The 23,229-nt window shown below is 59.4% G+C and overlaps 2 protein-coding genes across 5 annotated transcripts in view; both read right to left on the bottom strand.

The window, feature by feature from the left end:
- APOE (apolipoprotein E) overlaps positions 1 to 2,434 on the bottom strand; it is a 22,287-nt gene extending 19,853 nt beyond the window's left edge. The window contains exon 1 of the mRNA XM_045578206.1: positions 2,421 to 2,434. The gene's annotated coding sequence lies outside the window, so the exon portion shown is untranslated. The remainder of the gene's footprint in view (positions 1 to 2,420) is intronic.
- The window catches only part of NECTIN2 (nectin cell adhesion molecule 2), a 25,727-nt gene extending 2,498 nt beyond the window's left edge, over positions 1 to 23,229 (bottom strand). For 3 of the 4 annotated variants that reach the window (XM_036428705.2, XM_036428706.2, XM_036428707.2), the window contains exons 1-6: positions 22,925 to 23,229; positions 13,118 to 13,507; positions 9,474 to 9,770; positions 8,414 to 8,531; positions 7,899 to 8,047; positions 1,712 to 1,868 (exon numbers count right to left, since the gene is read on the bottom strand). In XM_036428705.2, the coding sequence (XP_036284598.1) occupies positions 1,712 to 1,868; positions 7,899 to 8,047; positions 8,414 to 8,531; positions 9,474 to 9,770; positions 13,118 to 13,507; positions 22,925 to 23,012 (1,199 nt within the window). In that variant the 5' untranslated portion in view covers positions 23,013 to 23,229. Of the gene's footprint in view, positions 1 to 1,711; positions 1,869 to 4,538; positions 5,231 to 7,898; positions 8,048 to 8,413; positions 8,532 to 9,473; positions 9,771 to 13,117; positions 13,508 to 22,924 lie in introns of those variants that run through there. The other variant, XM_036428708.2, reaches the window with a different exon arrangement.

Raw genomic sequence — 23,229 nt, 5'->3', positions numbered from 1 at the left:
AGGATTGAAATGCTTTCCTATCCTCCAAACCAGCGGCCGCCAACCCTCTCTCCCCGCTAGGGGGCATGCAGGAGGCAGCCGATTGATGTTTCATTCTTACATCAACCTTCCTCTCTCTCTAAAAATCAATACAAATATTACCCCAAAAAACCAACACAGCCCTAGCCAGTATGGCTCAGTGGATAGAGCGTCGGCCTGCGGACTGAAGGGTTCCAGGTTCCATTCTGGCCAAGGGCACAGGCCCGGGTTGTGGGCTCCATCCCCAGTAGGGGGAGTGCAGGAGGCAGCTAATCAATGATTCTCTCTCATCCATTGATGCTTCTATTTCTCTCCCCTCTTCCTTCCTCTCTGAAATCAATAAAGAAGTATATTTTAAAAACAACAACAACAACGAGAGAGAATCACTGATTGGAAGCCTCCCACACGCCCACTCCCAGGCATCGAGCCTGCAACCCAGGTTCATAGGTCGACCCTCAACCACTGAGCCACGAGGGGGCACTTTTTAAAAAATGTTTGTCTCATCATTGCGTCCCTACCTCCAGAGCCTGGGCCTCGGTGGCTACTGTTTGAATACTTGTTGACTCGATGAATGGATGTGAGACTGTATCCAGGTTATACATGTCAAATGCATCTCGTCAAGCCTGGCACATACAGTGCTCTACACTGAGGAGTGTGGCCAGTTTTCCCCAATACCCAGGCTCCTCCTTTCCCATACTAATGAAGGTTTTGGCTGGGCACGTGGCCACCCAGAATAAAGACTACATTTCCCAGCTTGCCCTGCTGTTGGGGACAGTCATGTGACAGGTTCAAGTCAATGGAAGTGAGAAGTGATGCATTTCCTTAAAGGGTGACGGAATACCCTGTATTTCTTTCCTTTGTTAGAAAATCTATTTTTGCCGAAACCAGTTTGGCTCAGTGGATAGTGCGTGGGCGGACTGAGGGGACCCGGGTTCGATTCTGGTCAAGGGCATGTACTGCGGTTGTGGGTGCATCCCCAGTGGGGGGTGTGCAGGAGGCAGCTGATCGGTGTTTCTCTCTCATCAATGTTTCTAACTTTCTATCCCTCTTCCTTCCTCTCTGTAAAAAAAAAAAAAAATCAATAAAATATATTTTTAAAAATTCAATAAAATAAAATCTATTTTTATTTATTTCAGAGAGGAAGGGAGAGGGAGAGAGGGACATTAATAGTGAGTGTCACAGGTAATTGATCGGCTGCCTTCTTTCACACCCTCCACTGGGGATCGAGCCTGAAGCCCAGGCATGGGTGGCCTGACCGGGAATCAGACTGTGACCTTCTGGTTCATAGGCTGACACTGAATCAGAGCCACGCCAGTCAGGCTTAAATACCCTGTATTTCTATTTCCTTTTCCCACCGGCAGGAATGGGCTTTGAGGCCAGGACAGCCCTGTCTGGCTGTGACGTATGTGGATGATGACAGAAGAGTGGGGAGCCTTTGACATGTGAATAAAGGCTGAGTGACAAGACAGCAGGAGCCTGGGCTCCGATGACTTCACAGAGCAGAGCTGCCATATCCGTGACTTACGAGACACAAGCAAACTCTCCTCTCTGTCCTATTGAAGTTATAAGTTATTTGGGGTGCCTCTGCTTCATGGAGCCATTACAGATGGTTTTCTCCCATCTTTACCCTCCACCGCAGGGTCCCCGGTTCTGGGACCCCTCCCTCCTCCACTGCGTGGTATGTGTCACTTACTCATCTTCCTCCTCCTCTGCCCCCTGCAGCCTCTGCTCCTTCCGCTGCTGCCGGCAGATGAGGATGCCAGTGGCGACCACCGCAGTGGCAATGATGGCGGCGATGATGCCCCCGATGATGCCCCCGGTGGCTCCTGCACCTGACGTGTTGGGGGATTCTGCAAGAAGAGGGACAGTGTGAGGAGATCTCCGGGGGGAAGCCACAGCTCCTCACTCACAGCCCTTAAAGGCAGGGGACATTCTTTCCTTCAACACATCCTTACCAAGCCATTTTTGGGGAATTTATTCATACAGAAGCCCCCACCCCGACAGAATTTATGTCGTAGTTGGGCAGGGAGACAGCAGTACAGACACAGCTACAATGTGCCAGGTGGCAATTAAGTGATGTAGGATAAAGGTACATGGTGGGTCTGGCCGGTATGGCCCAGTGGGCTGGGCGTAGTCCCATGTACCAAAATGCTGTGGGCTCAACCCCACATAGGGGCCCCGAAGGAGGCAGCCGATCAATGTTTTGTTTTTGAAAAAGCTTCATATTTTTAAAAATATATATATTTTTACTGATTTCAGAGAAGGGAGAGGGAGAGATAGAAACATCAATGATGAGAGTCGTTGGTTGGGTACCTCTTGCACGCCCCCTGCTGGAGACTGAGCCCACAGCCTGGGCATGTGCCCTTGACTGGAAAGGACCTTTGAGTCCGCAGGCCATCCACTGAGCCAAACCAGGTAGGGCCAATGTTTTTTTTGTTTGTTTATTTTTAAATATGTATATTGATTTCAGAGAGTAAGGGAGCGGGAGAGAGATAGAAACATCAATAATGAGAGAGATCCATTGAATGTTTTATTTTTATATCAATATTTCTCTCTCTCCCCCTTCCTCTCTCTAAAAATAAATAAAAAAATTTTAAGAAGCCGAAACCGGTTTGGCGTATAGCGGATAGAGCGTTGGCCTGCGGACTTGAATGGACTGAAAAGTCCCAGGTTCGATTCCAGTCAAGGGCATGTACTTTGGTTGCGGGCACATCCCTGGTGAGGGGTGTGCAGGAGGCAGCTGGTCGATGTTTCTCTCATGTTTCTAGCTCTCGGTATCTCTCCCTTCCTCTCTGTAAAAAATCAATAAAATACATTAAAAAAAAATCTAAGAAAACAAAACTGCAAAGTGGGGAAGGTGGTAGGAAGTGACAGAGCAGGTGGTCAGAGAGAGCCTTACTGCAGGTGACATGTGAGCAAAGAGCTGAAGGAGGTGAGCGATGGGGGAGGTGTGAGAACATTCCTGGCAGAGATGGCAGCTGGTGCAAAGGCCCTGAGGAGGAAGTTTTGTGCTGTTTTTAAGGAACAGCAAGGAGCAGCCAGTGAGGGGAGGCACAGAGAGGAGGGAAGGGAACTGGTGGGAAGGGAAGTAGAGCTACAAGGCAGAGAACGGAGGCAGGTAGGAGGGGATCAGGGCTTAGGATGGGGGGGTGTCCTGGGGTTAGGATCGTAGCCGGACATTCATTACGGGGAATGGAGTCATCCTGGTCGGAGGATCAGAGCTGCGTCAACCCAACAGGAAATGCCAGGAGAGAAACTCACGGCCCCAAGGCCTTTCCTGTGCAGCACACTTCACACTTCCTCGCGCTGTGATTGGAGTCATTATCGTGTATCTGCCAGTCTCTACACTGGGCTGCACGTTCCGGATGGGCTGGTCTGGCTGGTGTGAGGGAGGGTGGGCCCAGGCGCTCAGGACCTGCTAGGAGCCAGACTGACAAATCCCCGCCCTGCCCTCTAGGTGGGAGGGGGAGCCTAGCAGGGGGTGTTAGACTATAAGCAACCAGAAAGCAAGGCCCCGGCCACGGGCCCCACCCCTCCCATGAAGCCCAGACCACAGAGGGGATCCAGCCCCCAGAGGAACCGTGTCTGGAACCCAGGACTGTCCGTTTTCCACACTTCCTGGTCCACAGCCGGCTGGCTCCGGAGGGCTTGAATGTGGGAGGGTAACAGTGACTGCCGCTCAGTCCACACCGGCCATCCTCAAGTTACTGTCATTCCAGGCGTCCGGACTGGACTGCTCGGGAGTCTGCCCGCGTCCCTGCTGCATCCCCAGCGATTCAGTGGAAGTCAAAACTGGCAGAGAGTGAAGGCACCAAGCCCCGCCCGACCAGCCAGCCCACTGGGCAGGGGGGCTCAGCCTAATGGGCAGTGGCAGCCTCGGAGCAGGCAGCCCGGGGCAGCTGGTGGCCAGTCCAGGGGAAGGCTGACTCCCCGGGGCCACGCCCTGGGGCCAGGGAGGGAGGTGGCTGGGACTTACCCGGCCCCTCCCAGTCCCCACCTCAGCCCCCAGCCTCGGGTGGGGAGAGGTTCTGGTTGAGGGCAATGAGCAGGGAAGCAGTTACAGCCCTGCCTCTGAATCACAGAAAATTCCCTCTGGCTGGTTCCCAGGGGCAGAGGAAGAGGAAGGAAGCGGGAAAGGCTGGGCAGATCGGTGGGACTTCCCTGTTTTCTCGGCACCCGCACTCCTGGCCTCCTGGGGGCCCGGAGAATGTGGGGGCAGCGCTCCCTCCCCAGGTGTCCTCTGGGTCTGTGCTCCCCGATATCGGACCACAGCACCCTCTGCAAGCACCGGGGTCCGGGCAGTCAGCCTCCACTGGTCTGGCCGCTGCCTGGGAAGGCAGCCTCTGCGCCGGAACCTCCGTCTCTAAGCCCAGGTCCCAGTCCCACTGGCCTTGGGGGGTCTCAGCAACCAAGGTGTCCTTCAAGGACCCAGCAGTAAGAGCCCCCAGCCCCCAGTCCATGGAGCCCAGGTCAGCTCACCCCCCCCAGGAGGGGTCCAGTGTACTACAAGACACCCTGACTTTTCCTCCAAGGCGTTTATTAATCCTGAGTGTCACAGGGGGCAGGCCAGAGCCAAAAGCGAGTCTCTGCTGGGGGTGGGGGTGCTCTGCGGTCCCCGTCCCCTCCCCCATGCAGCCCCGGAGACTGTAAGTCCAGTGTGTGGTATTCCACCTCCCTCTGAATCCCAGGAAAGTGGGAGGTAGCAATTGCGCTCCAGTGTCATCTAGACAAACGAGTCCAACCAGTCTGAGCCAGGGCCCCTGCGGGCTCGTCTCTGTCTGTCTCTGTCTCTGTGTCTGTCTCTGTCCGGGTCACACGTACACCGCCCGCCGGGAGATGAGGGAGCCGTCCAGCTGGGACTCCATGTCGTCCTCGAGCGCGAGGGACGGAGGCAGCATGAGGCCCTTCTCGGCCTTCTCCTCGTCTTCCTCGTAGTCCTCGGCGACCTGGCCGTCAGGCCTTGGGGGGCCCGGGGCTGTGGTGGTCCAGAAGACGGGGCCCCCGTTCTCAAACACTTGAGTTTTCGGATCGTAGGATCCCTGGCCCATGTCCGGTCCTCCTCCTGCTCCTCCAAGGCTCTTCCTCCGCCTCCTCTTCCTCAGCAGCACGAAGGCCAAGACCCCCCCAGCCAGAAGCAGCAGCACCAGCAGCGTCCCCACCACGGCCCCCCACACCATGGGACCCTCGTCTCGGGGAGAGGCCCGGGGGCCTTCTGAGGAGAGAGGAGGAGGGGTGAGAGAGAGAGAGAGAGAGAGAGAGAGGGAGACACAGGTCAAGAGGATGCGCCTGGGAGGACCCGGCAGGGGGGTGACAGGAACAGGGAGGGGACTGACTGGCAAAATGGGGGGGGGTCAGCAGGGAGAACCTGTTCGCTCTTTGCTACGGGCTGAGTGCTTTGTGCGGAGGGGTTACCAGCCGGTCCCAGATCTCCTTATCCCACAGCATTATTAAACTTCCTGGCCGACATCTCAGAAACCAGGTGATGTCACTGAAAATTCCCTGTTTCATTGCGGGGGGGGGAAGGTGGTCAGATCTGGCAACACCAGAACCCCAGGTCCTCCGCCCGGGATGGGCCGTAGCTGAGTGAGGCTGCGCCTGGGGAGGGAACAGAGTTCCACACCGGCCACCAGCTCGCTTGCCAGGACCCAGGAGGCATGGACGCCCTGAGGATGAGTTGAGGTCATGGTCACAACACCTTAGAGTGGATCCAGCCAGGAAGAGGGAGAGGCGGATCTCAGAGAGTGCTCAGAGAAGGGACCTTCTGAGAACTGCCCTGGAGCTGGGAGCACCTGGTCTGGGCGGCGTGACCTGCCTCCCGCCTGGGCACCCATCCCGGTGCCACCCGCCTCCCGCCTGGGCCACCCTCAACGTGCCACCCGCCTCCCACCTGGGCCACCCATCCTGGTGCCACCCGCCACGGCCACCAGTCCCAGTGCCACTCCCCTCCCACCTGGGCCACCCGTCCCCTGTGCCACCTGCCTGGGCCACCCGTCCCCAGCACAGAAAACGGGGCTCAAACCGTCCCTTTGCCCGCTGGTGCTCCCTGCACGGGCTAAACTGCAGGGGGAGGCCTGGGGGCAGGGGACAGGAAGGGGAGGGGGAGGGGGCTGGGCTCCACACCAGGGACAGACATGTACAATGGGAACTGATCACACATGGGCTTTCCCCACCCCTGTATGCAGGGGCGAGACCAGAGGGGCCACTCACGCCAGACCCTCCCTCCCCAGCCTTTGTGCAGAGGCCCCAGGGCGGCTATTTCTGGGTGTTTTAAAAAGGGGGCTGTCAAGGCAGCTAAGTGACTCGCAAGCAGCAGTTAAAGAGAACAGGAACGCCCCTCAAGCGTGAAGGGTGAGTACGACTTTGCGAACCTCTTTTGGGGAAAATGCATGCCTCTCCCTGGATCCTGGGTGGGGCGCGGAGCACAGTCCACACGTCTGGAGGGGAGGGTGCCTGTGCCCGGAGCGGCTGAGCCGGCAGTGAGTGATCCTGCCGTGGGCTGAGAGCTCAGTCTCCCTGAGGGACGCCCGGCCGCGGTGTGGCCGTGCCCAGTCTGCAGGGCGCGAACCCCACCCGGCGATGACAGCACGTCTGGGCCTGCGAGCGGAGACCCGCGGGGAGACGGGAGCGGGGACTTCCCGGCGAGGCCGGTGCTGGCACTCACTGCCGGGTCTGGGCCTGCGTGTTCCTGCGGCTTCTACCTGTGGGCGTGGCATCTACCTGTGGGCGTGGCATCTACCTGTGGGCGTGGCATCTACCTGTGGGCGTGGCCTGATGGCGGGTTTGGCTGCTCCTGGGGCTGTGGCTTCCTTTGGGATAGTCGGGGGAGGGGGCGGCTCTCCTCACTGCTCGGTCTTTGTGGGGCTGTGATCTGTGTGCGTCCGGTCCCCGTGGGCCTGGGGTGTTTCACTGGGCGTGCGCCCAGCAGCGGACAGCCCCGGGGTGTGTGTGTGTGTGTGTGTGTGTGTGTGTGTGTGCTCGCGTCTGGGTTCCTCAGGCTGCACCCTGGGAGTGCCTTCCGCATGTGGGGGGACCCGTTCCTCAGGTGTGTTTCTGGGTGGAGGTTCCAGTTGGGTGCCTTGCTGGGTGGGTGGAGCTGACTGCTCTGGGTGTGCCTTGGAGGGCAAGGCCGGTGTCCCATTCGCCAGGGGTCTCGGGCTCTGGCGGCTGTGACTGGGTTGGGCTCAGTGCCTTGGGGGAGGGGGTGTCATGGTGACAGCAGTGGGTGGGCAAGGCTGTTTTAATTTCAGTGCATCTCGAAGCTCAGGGTGTGTCTGCAGACACCGGCCCTGCTGGCTGTGCTCTGACCTGAAGGGCACTCTGCGCCCAGCCATGGGTCCGCTGTGTCTGAGTGTCGGGGTGCACGGCCCTGCCGCCCTCCAGGGTGTGATGCACAGCTGTGACCCCACCCCACTGCCTCCAGCGTAAGCACCGGCCGAGCCTGCCTCCGCTCTCTCCGCTGTGTCTCTGAGTTCACATCGAGGGACTCGGAGAACTTCCCACCCACAGACCCACTTCGTCACCGACTCCAGGATCACACACGCCCCCCCTCGCACTACCAGGGGCTCCGGACAGAAGGGACCGGCGTCCACCGTGAGGAGCTCGGTGTGTCCGGTGGCTACCGCACTGTGTGGATTCTGTGGCTGGAGCCCAGGCAAGGCTGGCCTCTTCCTGAAGTCCCTGCCCCGCCTCTCCGCTCCGGAACCACCCACATAGGCCTCAGCCCCCAGCACTCCTCTGCCAACCCTGCCCTCTATCAGCCCGGCCCATCCACCTCCTCTCCCAGCACCTGGCGGGTCTGGACCCCGCCCCCCGCCGGCACAGCCTCCCCGTGCGGCCCGGCCCAGCGCGAGGCACGTGGGATGGACCCGAGGCCCGCTCACCTCGGACGAGGACCACCTGCTCGGCGCGGCCCGAGCCCTCGGTGTTGCTGGCGGTGCAGACAAAGGTGGTGTTGACCATCCTGTCCACCAGGTGGACTAGCAGCTGGGGGCCCTGGACTTTCGCTGAGGCCGGTAAGGAGCCCGAGGTCCTGGGGAATGAGGAGGTCACATAAAGGGACGGCAGGGCCCACAGAGCACAGGCCGGGTCCTTGATGACAGCCCTCCAGGGACCCTGAGCTGCCTGCTCCCTCCTTTTGGAGGATCCCCCTCCCCACCCCCGTTCAGGCCCCAGCCCTCCTCCCTCAGATCCAGGAGTCCAGGCCCCCAGCCCTCCTCCCTCAGACCCAGGGGTCCAGGCCCCCAGCCCCTCCTCCCTCAGACCCAGGGAGTCCAGGCCCCCGCCCCTCCTCCCTCAGATCCAGGGGTCCAGGACCCCAGCCCTCCTCCCTCAGACCAAGAGCCCAGGTCCAGCCCCTCCTCCCTCACACCCAGGAGTCCAGGCCCCCAGGACTCACGTGCTCCAGATGTAGCTTGTGGGCTGCGGGTTGCTGCGAACATCACAGTTCAGAGAGGCCTCACTACGGCCGAGGTACCAGTTGTCGTCATAGCCAGAGATGGAGACCTCAGGGGGGTCTGGAGGAAATGGGGGATTGGCTCAGAGAGGGGAGTCCCAAGGGGGACGACAGGCAAGCAGACAGACGGGACCCTGTGGAAATGGAACAGGCTGGCAGGAGGTGAGCCGTGGGAACTGTCGGGGCGAATCCCCGTGTCTGCGAGGCCGGAGGGGACACGCTCCGCACTCGGAGAAAGCTCTCCTCGGGGGCAGTGCCCGGGCTGTACAGACACAGCCATTTCCCCGGCAGCGTGGACGGGGGATCTGGCCGAGCCGCGGTCTAACCCAGCGGTCGGCAAACTCATCAGTCAACAGAGCCAAATATCAACAGGACAACGACTGAAATTTCTTGTGAGAGCCGAAAACCGACTTCTGCACAGGGGCCACGAAGTTTCAATCGCACTGTGCATGCGCGTCCACACGTGGTATTTTGTGGACGAGCCACACTCAAGGGGCCAAAGAGCCGGGTTTGCCGACCACGGGTCTAACCGAAGGCATTGCTGGGAGGAGGATGTGAGCGTGCTGCTGCGGTGACTGAGAGGCGGGCTGGTGGGAGCAGCGCCAGGGAGGCCTCTGGGGCTGTAGGAGGGGCGTGCGTGTGCACAGTGTGGGGAAGAGCTGGCACAGAACACACTGGAAGGCGTCAGCACTGTCAGGGCCAGTGGGGTGGGTGAGAATCGTTTTCGGAGGCAGGAGTTGGTGTAGAGACCACAGGAGTCGATGGAAACAGAGTGGATGAGCGTGTGCGTGTAGACAGTGCTGGCTCAGGCAGTGTGGACAGAGGGGTAGTGACAGTGGGGGCAGCGTCTGCCACGGCCTGGCCGTGTGGACGACAGGGCAGTGTGTGGCTGTGGCCTGGGGGGCGGGCGGTGTGGAGCACAGACGCAGGGCCGGCAGGCAGGGCGGGTGTGGCCGAGCCCAGGGGACGGCTGCGGGCGCTGCGGCCACGGGGAGGCACTCACAGCGCACAGACAGGGTCACGGGCAGCAGGGCGGGCTCCTCCAGGGCCTCGTGCTCCACCTTGCAGGTGATCCTGACGCCATCTACTTGGCTGGAGGGCACCACGGCGTAGCGGCTGGTGACGGTGACCGTGCCGAACAGGGGCCCCGAGGTCTCGGTTTCCATCTGCTCCCCATGCAGGGGCGAGAGCCAGGAGATCTGGGCGGGCGGGCGGCCCCCCGAGGAGACACAGCGCGCCACGGGCACCCGCTCCGCGCTGAGTGCCACCTCCTGGGTCTCGGCGTGGTTCTGGGGCTGGGCTGGGAGGAGCGCAGAGGGGTGGTCACCGCGGAGCTGAGCAGCGAGGGCCCAAACGCCGTGTTCAAACCCCGGCTCTGCTGCTCAGCACCAGGAACTCCCCAGCCCGGAACCTCAGGCCCCTCTTTGGGGAAGCGGGGATAATGAAAGCACCCACTGCACGGAATGGCATTGTGGACTAAATACACGGATATCCAAACACACCGACCAGTGCCTGGCACGCACTGCTCAACGTAAGCGCTAGCCGTTACGTCCTGCAGCCAGTGTCCGCTTTCTGCTCTGCTGGACAAGCGGAGTGTCCAAGGGCCTGGGATTATTAAAGAAATAGTAGAACCGCGTGGTCCCGAGGTCCCGCTGAAGGCCTTCTTTCCTTATGATCATCACCAATTTGGTGGCAGAAGTGGGATAAAGGCGGTGAAGAAACCCAAAGCTCGTAATTTTTCCCCCTTCTCACCCATCCTCTTGGCAAACTGAGGAGGAATAAAAACCTCCAGGAGGAGCAATGCCAACCCACAGTATGGATGCGTGAACCTAACCAGAACTGGCCCTGAGTTCTGCTCACATCGCTAGCTGCCTCCGGGACCCCATCGGGGGTTTCCTGAGTTGCTTCTTTTCTTTTTTTAAAAAAATATATTTTATTGACTTTTTACAGAGAGAGAGAGTCAGAAACATCGATGAGAGAGAAACATCGATCAGCTGCCTCTTGCACACCCCCTACTGGGGATGTGCCCGCAACCAAGGTACAGGCCCTTGACCGGAATCGAACCCGGGACCCTTCAGTCCGCAGGCCAGTGCTATATCCACTGAGCCACACCGGTTTCGGCTCTCCTGAGCTTCTTCATGCGGTGTAGTCCACCTCTCCCCGATCAGCAGAGCCTCCGGTGGGCCTCCCCCCTCCCCCCTCCCTCTGACGGCTCCAGGACCGCCCACCCATCCCTCTACCCACAGTGGGGGCCTCGGTGACCCTCCGCCTGCAATGCTCTCCCTCCTCCTCCAGACTCCAGCTTCACTTCCTCTCTCACTCACACCACCTGCTCTCCCCAAAAGCCGAGGGGGGGCTGTCGCCGCTCCCACCACAGCCCGGGCCCTCCCTGTCTCCTCAAAGAACAAATGACTGCTCAAGAGAGACCTTTGGGAAGCGGGTTGTGTGTGTGTGTGTGTGTGTGTGTGTGAGTGTGTGTGTGTGTGTGTGTGTGTGTGAGTGTGTGTGTGTGTGAGTGTGTGTGAGTGTGTGTGAGTGTGTGTGTGTGTGAGAGTGTGTGTGTGTGTGTGTGTGTGAGTGTGTGTGTGTGAGTGTGTGTGTGTGAGTGTGTGTGTGTGTGTGTGAGTGTGTGTGAGTGTGTGTGAGTGTGTGTGAGTGTGTGTGTGTGTGAGTGAGTGTGTGTGTGTGAGTGTGTGAGTGTGTGTGTGAGTGTGTGTGAGTGTGTGTGTGTGTGTGAGTGTGTGTGAGTGTGAGAGTGTGTGTGAGTGTGTGTGTGTGTGAGTGTGTGTGTGTGTGTGTGTGAGTGTGTGTGTGTGAGTGTGTGTGTGTGTGTGAGTGTGTGAGTGTGTGTGTGAGTGTGTGTGTGTGTGTGAGAGTGTGTGAGTGTGTGTGTGTGTGAGAGTGTGTGTGAGTGTGTGTGAGTGTGTGTGTGTGAGTGTGTGTGTGTGTGAGTGTGTGTGAGTGTGTGTGTGTGTGTGAGTGTGTGTGTGTGTGTGAGTGTGTGTGTGTGTGTGTGAGAGTGTGTGTGTGTGTGTGTGTGAGTGTGTGTGTGTGAGTGTGTGTGTGTGTGTGAGTGTGTGTGTGTGTGTGTGTGTGAGCTGGGGCTGATCTCAGCTCCTTAAAAAGAGAAGTGAGCGCTCCGGGGCCTGCTCGGGGCAGTCCTCCAAAACTCGCTGTGGCCGAGTGGGGAAAATAAACTGCCAGGGTGACTGGCTGCTGGGAAGCCGCTGGGAAAAGGGAGGGATTCCAGGGGAATGCCAAGACTTCGCAAGAAACGGCATCTTGGGGGAAAAGTGCCTTCCCCGATGCTGCCCGTTCCGCTCACTCAGGGGCGGGGCCAGAAGGCCGGGTCCTTCCTGGTGGTGCTCCTCCGACGCAGGGACAAGCACCTGCTGCCTCCTGCAAGCAGCCCGCACCGCGCCCACTCCTCCGCCCGCCTCAGCGCGCCTCCTCTCCAAGCCAATGCCTTCTGCGTCTGGTCCACCTTTGTCTCCGCCTTCCATCCCCCCCCTGCCCCCCTCCCGCCCCCGTTGTGTCTTTCCGCAAATTGAACAATCTGATCCGGGTGCTTTGTGGTTTACGCCCGTGAGGCCCACACAGTCTGGCCCTGTTGGTTTTCCTGCCTGTTGAGGGCCACTCAAGCCCTGGCCATCAGCCTCCTCCTGTTCCTGGAACATGTCAGGCTCGCTTTCACGTCCCAGCTCTTGCATACGCTGTTCCCCTGCTTATGCCTCCTTCCTCTGCTGGCGGCTGCAGCCACGGGCAGCCTCCTCTTTCAGCGGCCCTGGCTCTCTGCATAGGCGCTGGAGCTCTTACTCCCAGGGAGCACTGCGACATGCTGGCTTGTTCACTCACTGTCTTCCTCTGGCCTCACATATTTCCCCCTCTCCACTGCCTCCACCGTGGTTCAGTCGTCATCACTTCCTCCCCAGACTTTCGCAGTCGCCTCCTCTGGGGTCTCCCAGCTTCCACTTTCTCCCCCCACGCAGCGGACGGAGCCTGTGAACACCAAGCCAGTCACGCCCGTCTCTGCTCAGAACTTCCCGCAGCTCTTGTCCTCCCAGAATCGGGCCAGTCTTCATGTCGCCTGCACGGCCGGCTACAACCCATCGCCTCCTTGACCTTGTCCCTGCCTGCTTTCCCCATTCACACATCTCCAGCCACACAGCCGTCTTTGCGCCTCCTCAGATATCCCCAGTGCACCCTACCTCAGGGCCTTTGCACTTATCACCCCCCTGCCTGACCTCTCCTCCCTCACGTAGGTCTACCCGGCTCCGTCACCTCATTCCAGTTCTCGTTCAGGTATCGCCAGACCTCCCTGCTCCCCCCCAACTTCTATAGCACCTACCGCCACCTGACTCACCCCTTTTTCTTTTTACTCAGTCCCTGGCACCCCTTTCTCGGAGTATAAGCCCAGGAGGACTTTACCCCTGGAGCCTACAATAGTGTCTGGCACACAGTAGGTATTCAAGGTATGTCTGTTGAATGCCATGTTGGCTGCTATATTCCCAACCTGCAGAATAGCATCCGGCAAACGGTACTTGCTTAATGCTTGCCGCCTGACTGAAGGCTGCGGAGAAAGCAGACAGAAAGAGACCAGCGAGGGGGCTCTCCCACCCTGCCCGCCACCCCCTCGCCCCTGCTCACCTATGGTCCTGAGCCAGGTCACCCCACGGCTGGTGCCCAGGGGGAAGGTGGCAAACTCGCAGGAGAAGTTGCCCTCGTCCTCCACTCTCAGCCCCTGCAGGACCAGCGTGGCGTCCCGCAGCTCGGCGCCCGGCCGGGCGCCCGGGCTCTGTCCCATGGAACGGAAGGACAGCCGGTCCTTGGGGAACTGCCGGCTGGGGAAGCTGAGGCCGTGGGACGGGTGGAAGGCGGCCACGCTCTGCAGGTCCCCGGACGGGTCCAGCCGCTGCCATGTCACCTGGGAGACGTTGCCCTTGGGCCCCGGCGACAGCAGGTGGCACGGCAGCTCCACCGTGTCCCCCAGGCGGCCCCGCACCTCGGGGGGCATGCTGACCCGCCCATTCTGGGCTCCTGGGGAGAGAGCAGAGAGAGGGGTGGGTGAGGGGAGGACCCAGACCTCCAGGGGGGCGGGGCCCCCACCGAGGCGGGAGGGAGCCGCCTGGGAAAACACCATGCTCAGCTTTCGGGAAGCAGAGATTCTAAAAAGGCCAGCCAGAAAAGATGTTTCGTGAAAAGCTAAGAACATTTGAGTCCAGATTATATGACATGTTATTATGGAGTTACTGTTAATGTTCTCAGATGCTTTAAATAAATTATGGTTATAGGGTATTCCTTTTTCTTAGAAAATATAGGATTAGCCCAGCCAGGTGTAGCTCAGCGGTTGAGTTTCGACCCAGGAACCAAGAGGTCACAGGTTCGATTCCCGATCAGGGCATATGCCCAGGTTGCAGGATCGATCGCCAGTGGGGGGCGTGCAGGAGGCAGCCAATCAATTATTCTCTCTCATCATGGATGTTTCTCTCTCCCTCTCCCTTCCTCTCTGAAATCAATACAAACGAAAATATAGGATTAAATGTCACGTCTGCAACATACTCTCAACTGCTTATTTTTCAGCAAAAACTATAAAAAGGTCTAGAAAAAGTGGTGAAACAAACATGGCAAAATGTTACAAACTGTCAAGTGTAGTAGGAGGGGCTGTGCTTCCAACTCATACCTGTATATTTGAAACTTTTCAGTATCAAATGTTGGAAAGGAAAAAAAAAATCCTCTGAAACAAAACTGATTAAAATATAGCCTATCCCAAAATAAATTTTTTAAAACTTTGAGCCTCCCTCCCACCCCCAAAAAAAAACAAAAACAAGAAAAAATAAAGAACACCCCCCCCAATTTTTGAGCCGTAGCTACTCTGGCTCAGTGAACAGAGCGCAGCCCCTCAGCAGGCCCTTAGACCAAAGGATCTTCAATTCTAGTGCAGGGCACCCCCTGGGGCTCCATCCCCTCCCCCAGGGGTGGTCTCTCTCACAGGGGTGTTTCTCCCTCTTTGTCTCTTCCCTTCCTTTCCACTGTCTCTAAAAATCAATGGAAAAATATCCTTGGGCCCTAGCTGGTTTGGCTCAGTGGATAGAGCGTTGGCCTGCTGACTGAAGGTTCAAGTACGGTCAAGGGCATGTACCTTGGTTGCGGGCACTTCCCCAGTGGGTGGTGTGCAGGAGGCAGCTGATTGATGTTTCTCTCTCTCTCTCCATTCCTCTCTGTAAAAAACTCAATTAAAAACATTTTTAAAATATATTTTATTGATTTTTTACAGAGAGAAAGGGAGAGGGATAGAGAGCTAGAAACATCGATGAGAAACATCGATCAGCTGCCTCCTGCACACCCCCTACTGGGGATGTGCCCGCAACCAAGGTACATGCCCTTGACCGAAATCAAACCTGGGACTTTTCAGTCCGCAGACCGATGCTCTATCCACTGAGCCAAACCAGTTTCAGCAATAAAATATATTAAAAAAAAACAAAAACAAAAACCTACAGCTCTCTTTCCCCATCTTATTTTTCTTTAGTATGTTTTCATTGATTTCAGAGAAGGAAGAGGGTGAGAGATAGAAACATCAATGGTGAGAGAGAATCATTGATCGGCTGGACTCTAAAACCTGGGCATGTGCCCTGACTGGGAATGGAACCATGACTTCATTGATCGGCTGCCCCCTGCATGACCCTACTGGGGACTGAGCCTACAACCCGGGCATGTGCCTGACTGGGAATCTGACCGGTGACCTCTTGGTGCATGGGTCGACACTCAACCACTGAGCCACCCTGGCCAGGCAGTTTTCTCGCTTTAAAAAAAAAGAACATTTAAAAAACTTGATTTGAGAGAGAGAGAGAGAGAGAGAGAGAGAGAGAAAAGGAGAAAGGGAGAAACATTGAATGTTTCTATGGCAACTGAGGGTAAAGACGACCTATTGTATTTGCTGGCTGTGTGATCTTGGGCAAGCCATGTAACCTCTCTGTGCCTCAGTCTCCTCCGCTGTCACACAAGGATAACAGCCGTGTGCACAGCCAGGGGCTGCTATGAACTTTAGGGATATTTGTGGAGCACTTGTGCGAGGCCACAGGAAGCACAGACCACTGCGTGTTAAACAAACAAGCTGAGCATCATCAAGAAGCCCTTGTCACTCAGCCTCCGGGCAAGGCCGGCCACGGGCACACGCCCCGCTCTGCCTGACCCAGCGTGGCCTCCGCACCAAAGCGCAGCAGCGGGCGGCCCTAATGAGAGGGTGCCAGCCAAAGGCCACCCGTGGGTGGGGCCAGTGCCAGGGGCCTTTGGAAAAAAGCCATCCATCAGCGAAGGCCACTGTGTGACACACACATCCACCCCTGGAACCCGAGGGCGCCCCCAGGGAGGGGTGCTCCCCTCCGGGGGCAGCTCTACAGACTCGGGCGTGTGGGATCCCTGGGGGCTTCCCCCTGGCTCCCTCCGGGAGGGTGACTTGTTCCTGGGCCTCAGTTTCCCCCATCTGTACAATGGGGGTGTCTAAGCTGCCCTGCAAGGCCCGTGGGAAGTTCCACAAAATGATTTCCTCGCCCAAGTCTTCGCAGGGCCTGGCGCAGCCCTCACAACGCTGTCTCACCCTGAGCCAGCAGCACAGAGGGTGGGGAGACTGACCGCCAAAATCCAGACCGAAATGGCCATGGTGGGAGGCCAGCTGGGAGGAGCTGCTGGGGACCGCCCCTTCCCTCAGGACATCCCCTGGGGTGCCAGGACCCTTCACCCACCTGGCTCCCAAAGGCAGGAAGCCGGACAAGGGCCCCCAAGGCTCCGCCCCTCCCTAGCCCGGCGAGGAGGGAGGGCACTCTGTCAGGAAAAAACACCCAGGCCCTGAGCTACGGAGAGAGAGCAAAGCAGGTGGGACCACGGAGGTGGGCTTTCTCCTTGAGGCAGGTGGGAGGCGCGGAGGGTCCCTCGGTTGGAGAATGGCTCGGCTTAGGGGGGAGCTGGATGGAAACGGATCGTCAGATAGCAAAAGCCCCCCCCCCCCCCCCCGAAAAGGGCTGGATAAAAAGACCCAGACGCTAAGACGGAGACTTGGTGCAGAACTGAAGGGATGTAGGGACCTGGGAGGATCCTCTCCCGCCATGCTTTCCCCTTCTGTGCACACCCAAATGGTGGCTGACAAACAGGCTCGGGGGTGTGAGAGCCAGCCCCTGAGGACAGGGACCTGTCTGGTTCCCTCCTGTATCCCCACAGCCGGTGCCACAGAAGTACCAGGCCAAACCCGGCGCTTGTCCTCCGGGAGGTGACATTCCGGAGGGAAGGCAAACATTGCACAAACGGGCAGCACCTCGGATGTGGTTGAGGCTGAAGGAGGTGGGAGTGGGGGAAGGATCTGGAGCAGGGTATTACCCACCGGACGGGGGCTGGGAGGTTCTCCTGGAGGAACTGACAGGGAAACTGAGCTCCAGGCCCAGGGCCCCACGCCCGTCTGGGTCCTGGGATTGCGAGACGCTCCCTCTCTCCTCGGAGGGAGGCTGCCCTTGCACAACTAGGGTGGCGCCTCAGCAGCCAGCCTCAGATTTAAAAACAAACCAACCCACTTGGAGCTTCTGGAGCTGCCAACTCCCAGGTCATTTCCCGCCCCGGACCCTGGCCCCGATGGCCACACGCCTCTCCCCCCGCTGACCGGGTTCTGAGATCCTGCAGCTACAAGCCTCCCATTCTAAGTCTCTACTTCCGAATCAATGACCAGGATGGCTCTGTCCCTGTGAGGGGACAGCCCGTTTTTTTTAGGCATTTCCAATTCAGGTAAAGGTTTAGGATCAGAGTTTTGGAGTCATCCCTGAGTCCCCCCTCTCTCTCACCCCACATGCAGTCAGTCCATCAGGAAACCTGTCAGCTCCACCTTTAAAACACATCTACAGCCCTGGCCGGTGTGGCTCAGTGGATAGAGCGTCGGCCTGCAGACTGCAGGGTCTGGGTTCCATCCCGGTCAAGGGCAACATGCCTAGGTTGTGGGCTAGATTCCCAGCAGGAGGTGTGCAAGAGGCAGCCGATCCATGAGACTCTCTCATCATTGATGTTTCTCTCTCTCCCTTTCCCTTCCTCTCTGAAATCAATTAAAAGTCTCTCCTTTTAAAAAAAAATATATACAAGCAACTGTCACCTATCTCCTGGAAGGATGGCAGTTGCCTCACAGTGTATTGCCACAAGCAGCCAGGGAGGTCCTGTTAGACGCTATAGCACAGTGGTTGGCAAACTCATTAGTCAACAGGGCCAAATATCAACAATTGAAACTTCTTTTGAAAGCAGAAAACCGACTTCTGCACGTGGTATTTTGTGGAAGAGCCACACTCAAGGGACCAAAGAGCCGCATGTGGCTCGAGCCAGTTTGCCGACCACGCTTTATCAGATCCAGCCCCTCCTCTGCTCCGAGTCCTCCCATGGCTCTCTCTCCCCTCAGAAAAAAGCTCAGGTCTTTACCACGGTCACAAGGTCCATGGTCTGTGCTTGTCCTCCTTTTTTTTTTTTTTTTTTTTTAATGTATTTTATTGATTTTTCACAGAGAGGAGGGGAGAGGGATAGAGAGCTAGAAACATCGATGAGAGAGAATCATCGACCAGCTGCCTCCTGCACACCCCCCACCTGAGATATGCCTGCAACCAATGTACATGCCCTTGACCGGAATCGAACCTGGGACCTTTCAGTCCGCAGACTGACACTCTATCCACTGAGCCAAATTGGTTTTGGCTCGTCCTCTTCTTGACCTCGTCTCCCACCCTTTCCCCCGTGGCTCACCCCGTTCCGGCCGCACTGGCCTCCTCCAGCTTCTCAACATATCAGGCAAGTCCCACCTGGGGCCTCTGCACTTGCTGTTCCCGACTCAGGAAAGCTCTCCCCCCCACGGGTCTCCCCAGCTCCCGCCCTCACTTTCTCCGTCTCTCCCACCTAATCTTCTCCCTCCGGCTCCTCTCTATCTCCTCCGCTGGAATACCAGTGCGGGGAGGGGCAGGGATTCTCGGCCTCAGCCCTGTTTCCCGCTGCTGCCTCCCCAGAGCCTAGCACAGTGCCTGGCACACTGCGGGAGTTTCATAAACGTGGTGAATGAATGAGATGAGGATGGGAAATCGACAGCACACTGGGCCACACAGGCTGAAGTTGAGTACAGGCTTGGACTTTTTCCTGAGGGCACTGGGGAGCCATAGAGAGTTATAGACAGGCGGAGGTGGAGGCGGGGGAACAGGGTTAGGTTTGTGCTTTAGATAAAAGCCCTCAGAATGGAGTAGGGCTGGGACCCAGGGGAAGAAAAGGCTCCTGGACCAGGGTGGGAGTGATGGCGATGGAGGACAAGCTGGGCTGGAACACGTCCAGGTGTTAGAATGGTTAGGATGACGGGAGCGCTGAGGGGCTGTGGGGTGAGGGGAACAGGGTGGGGGCCAATGCCCTGATGTTTTGAGTTTCGGGTGGAGTAGGGAGGAACAAAGCCAGGAAGATGGCTGGCCTGGAGGCAGGGCCCTCGCATCCCGCACGCTGCTGGGTGGGTGCCCACGCTCTGACCTTGGCCGGGCCGTGGCCGGCCCCACAGTGGGGGAGAGCGGCCATGGGAACACCGGCTTCCCTCAGGTCAGACTGGTGACAGCTTCATGAGGTGTCAGCTGGGTCCCCAGACACGCTTCCTTTCCCCGAGGCCCGGCCTGCAGGCTTCCTGTGGTGTGAGCGCAGGAGGGGGAGATCCAGGCGGAGGGGGGGACACAGACTTTCGGAGCCCTGGAGGGGGGAGAGGCCAGGGACTGTCCCTCAGGTCTGAGACGGGCCCCACCTGGCTGGCTCCTGGGGCTTGGCTCACCCACTCAAACCCTATAAAGCCCCAGCGTGACCCGCCCTCCCCTCAGGGCGAGGCCAGGCTCCGCAGGCCTTTGAAGGCCAGTGTGCTCCAGCGCTGGCCTCAGCTGCTGCCTCAGCCACCTCCGATAATTAATTAATTGCATTAATCACAGGGCCCACCCTCACAGCAGACATCCGGAGGCAGTCTGGCAGGATGCAGGGCTGCCTGCCTCGGCCCGGATTCTGCACCTGCCTTCCCTCTCCCTCCCCCAGGGGCTCCGTACCCCAACGCCTCCCCTGGGGGGTCTCCATTGCTAGGGCGGATCTCTAGGCTGCTCTCCCTGGCTGAGCCCCTCAGAGGAACCTCTCAGACGCCGCTCTACATGTTTCTGTTTCTCTGCTCCGGTTTCTCGCTCTGCACCTGGTTGTTAGGGTCTGACTTGGTCTCCTGTGTCCCCAACTCCCAGGCCCAGGTCTCCACACCGTTTCTTTCGTATTCTCTAACAGCTTTAGTGAGATACATTCCCAGACTGTACGATGTGCCCATTTAAAGGGCCCAGTGTTAGCCCTAGCCGGTTTGGCTTGTGGACTGAGAGGTTCCGGGTTCGATACCGGTCAAGGGCACATGCCTGGGTTGCGGGCTCGGTCCCCAGTAGGGGGTGTGCGGGAGGCAGCCGATCAATGATTCTGATCATTGATGTTTCTCTCCCTCTCCCTTCCTCTCTGAAATCAACAAAAGTATATTTTAAAAATTAAGTGTCCAGTTTTAGTATATTCATCGGTTTGTGCATCCATCGGCACCACCAATTCCAGGACAGTTTTCCTGGCCTGAGAAGATATTCCCGCATGCCTTAGCTGTCCCCATACTCTCCTCAGTATCTCTGACATCCGTGGTCTCGGAGTTCCCGGGTCCTGCCTGCCAGTCCCCGGAATCTGGCTCTCTGAATTGATTCCCTGGGTCTGGAATCTCTCAAGGTTCCACACCTCTCAGGGTCTGCTTCTCTGCCTCCTGGGTCTCCCCGTCTCCCCTCATCTCTGACATACTTTCTCTCTGCCTGGGCCATCTCGCTGGGTCCCTTTTTCTCCTCCTCCCCTGCTTCATTTCTCTGTATCTCGGGGACATTAAAAATGTAACAGCGTCTCGAGCGGGGGGTGGGGTGGCGGGGGAGCTGGCCGGCGTGCCCAACTCCCTGTCCCTCCCTGCCCCCCCCCCCCCCCCCCCCGCCGGCACACACACAATGCTGGCCTTGAGGAGCCTGTGCCCTGACCTCCCAGTGTCCTAACACCTCCACCAGTCAGTCACCAAGGGGTTCTTCTGGGCTCCCAAGTCTCTCTCCAAAGGCCATTTTCCTTTATCCTGGGGTCTCGGTCCCACCCAGTGTTTTTCTGGGCCATCCTTCCCTTACCTCCTGCGTTTCTAACCCCATCCTTAAAACTGTCTGTTGGCTTCTGTCTCCATGCGTCCCCTCCCCCTCTCCCCAGGATGTGAGTGTCCCTTCCCGAATGAGAAGAGACAGCAGGCCTGGAGTCCCCTCTGCTCCCATCCCCCTCGCTGCCATGGGAGGCCTGGCTGACACGGGTGGGCAGTGAGAGCTGCGAGGCCCTGGTGGTGCACCCTCGTTGGTCAGGCCAAGGAGAAGGAAGTGGAGAGCCAGAGACAGGCACAGAGATAGAAGGAAAGGAGAGAAAGAGAGAGAGAAAGAGAGAGAGCGCTCTGAGATGGAGACAGATGAGGGACAGAGAAGGAGAGAGAAATGAAGACAGGAAGAGGGAGAGAGAAAGTGAGGGAAAAGGAAGGAAGGAGAGAGATAGAGAGAGAGAAAGGGAGGGAGGAAAAGGCAAAGAGAGAGAAAGTCAGCAGAGAGCAGAGGCACAAGGAGAAAGGGTCAAAGGGGAGGCTCCCTCCCTGCGGGCAGGCTAAGAGCTTTCACAGGGATCAGCAGGGCTCCGAGTCCGCCCAGGGGCCTGCCGGCAGGGACCGTGATCCCGGTTACCGAGGAGGAAATGCAGGCTGAGGGGCTGCCTGGAGCCCACCCTGAGCGCGGGGCCAAGAAAGGCTCTGGGTTACGTCTGAAGTCTGGCTTCTCAGCCGGTCCTGGGAGAGCGGCGGGCCCTCCCCAAGCCCGTCCCCTCATCCGCAAAATGGGAACAGGGACAGGACCCAGGCCCCATCTAGAGCATTCCCTGAGCTGGCTGGCTCAAAGCGGGGTGCAGTCGGAGCATTCCCCCAGGAAGGAGAGGCAGGGAAGGGAGAAGGCGGCCCTCACTCAGCTCTGGGTCAGGGCTCCGAGACACGCGGGGGGAAATGAGGTCAGAGAGGTGACCCGAGGTTCCCCCTCCAGATCCCCCCGGGCAAACCCTAGGGAAACCCAGGGACCCGAGCTTCCGGTTGGGGAATGAAAAGCCAGGTCACCTGGAGGGGCGGGGCCGCAGCCAGTTTCACCTGTTCTCTCGCCTTCCCCCTCCCCCTCCCCCTCCCCGGGCCGCGCCCCTCCCCCCGGGCCGGGCTGGAGGGGCTCCGGCCGCGGAGGGGGGCGGGGACGGGGATTAGGCGGCGGCGCCGGCTCCCCTCCCGCGGCGGCGGCGGCGGCTCGGAGGACAAAGGCGCGGCCCGAGGCGGTAAAGTCCCCGAAACTCGGGAGCCCGAACCGGGAGCCGGGCGCGCCCGCCGGTATCGGCCGGGCTCAGGTGAAAGTGAAACGGGAAAAACTTCCCCAGGGAGGGAGGTCCCCGCCGGCGGCCGGGCCGGGAAGTTTCCAGACCGCGGGGCGCGCCCCTTCCTCCGCCGCCCGGCCCGCGGCGGCCTCCCGCCCGAGCCCCCGGCCCCCGGGGACACGCAGGACCCCAGTGACAGGGCCCCTGCCCGGCTGCGGGCCTGGACCTCAGGGCACACCCCGAAGCCCAGGACAGGGGCTGCCTCTTGCAACCACCCCCCAAGGAGTCTAGAACCCAGGAATCTGTGAGCTCCTCGCCCCCGGTTCTCACCCGAACCCCAGGAGGCAGAGCCCCTCGCCTTCATCCTCCCGGAGACCCAGAACGCAGGGCTCCCAGCCCCTCATTTCCCCCGGAGCCCCGGAGTCGGGGTTCGGCTCCCCGAAGGCCCTCCCCGGGTCGCCCCAACTCCCCTCCCGGCCTCTCCGAGGGGCCGAAAGTCCAGCTCCCGCCCCTGCTCCAGGCCGTGCCCTCCGCATTCCCAGGGCGAGCCTCAGAGGCCCAGCCCCGGGAAAACAAAAAATAAGGGCGGGGGACCCTGATCTCGCCTCCTCGTCTTCCCGACCCCCCAGCTGGGGGGGTGGACACATTCCTGAGGGAGGAAGCGGACGGATGTCCAGGTCCAGAGGCGCTGAGCGGCGCGGGGCGGGGAGGGGGCGAGAGGCCTGGGCTTTAACCCTTTCGGCCCCGGATCAGAGCCTCGGGAAGGGGCGCGCGGGGGAACGGGGGTCCGACGAAGGCTGGGGAGTTTGGGATTAGGATGGGAGGGCGGCGGAGAGGGGAGGGTGGGAGTCTCACTCAGATCGGGGGGCGGGGGAGGCGGTCTGAGTCGGTGGGGCCGGTCCGGAAAGGGGGGCGCGCAAACCAGGGCCGGCGCATTGGGGGAGGGGTGGGGAGGGTGCTCAGGGCCCCCCTCGGGAGGGGGGCAGGGGGCTGGGTCCGCGCGGGAGGGGCGCTCACCGGCTTCTCGGAGCAGCAGCAGCAGCAGCAGCGGCAGCAGCGGAGTCGGCGACGGTCTCGACGGCGGGAGGGCCGCGGCCCGGGCCATGGGGGGCCCGGGGAGGGGCTGGGGGCGGGCGGGCGGAGGCCTGCGGACCACTCTGCGAGCGCCAACCGCCTGGGCGAACCAGCAGGTGCCTGAGGGGCTCCGGCTCCCGGCCGGCTCCCGCCCGCAGCGTTCCCGTCCCCCGGCTTCGTCGATCTCGGTCCCGGCTCTCCGGGCTCCGTGCCCCCGGGCCGCTAAGCTCCTCTCTGGCTGTTAGGAC

Source organism: Pipistrellus kuhlii, unplaced genomic scaffold (genome assembly GCF_014108245.1).
Source record: "Pipistrellus kuhlii isolate mPipKuh1 unplaced genomic scaffold, mPipKuh1.p scaffold_m20_p_90, whole genome shotgun sequence".
In the NCBI taxonomy this organism is placed as follows: domain Eukaryota; kingdom Metazoa; phylum Chordata; class Mammalia; order Chiroptera; family Vespertilionidae; genus Pipistrellus; species Pipistrellus kuhlii.
Note: the sequence above shows the minus strand (reverse complement) of the source record. Positions and strands in the feature narration are given on the sequence as shown.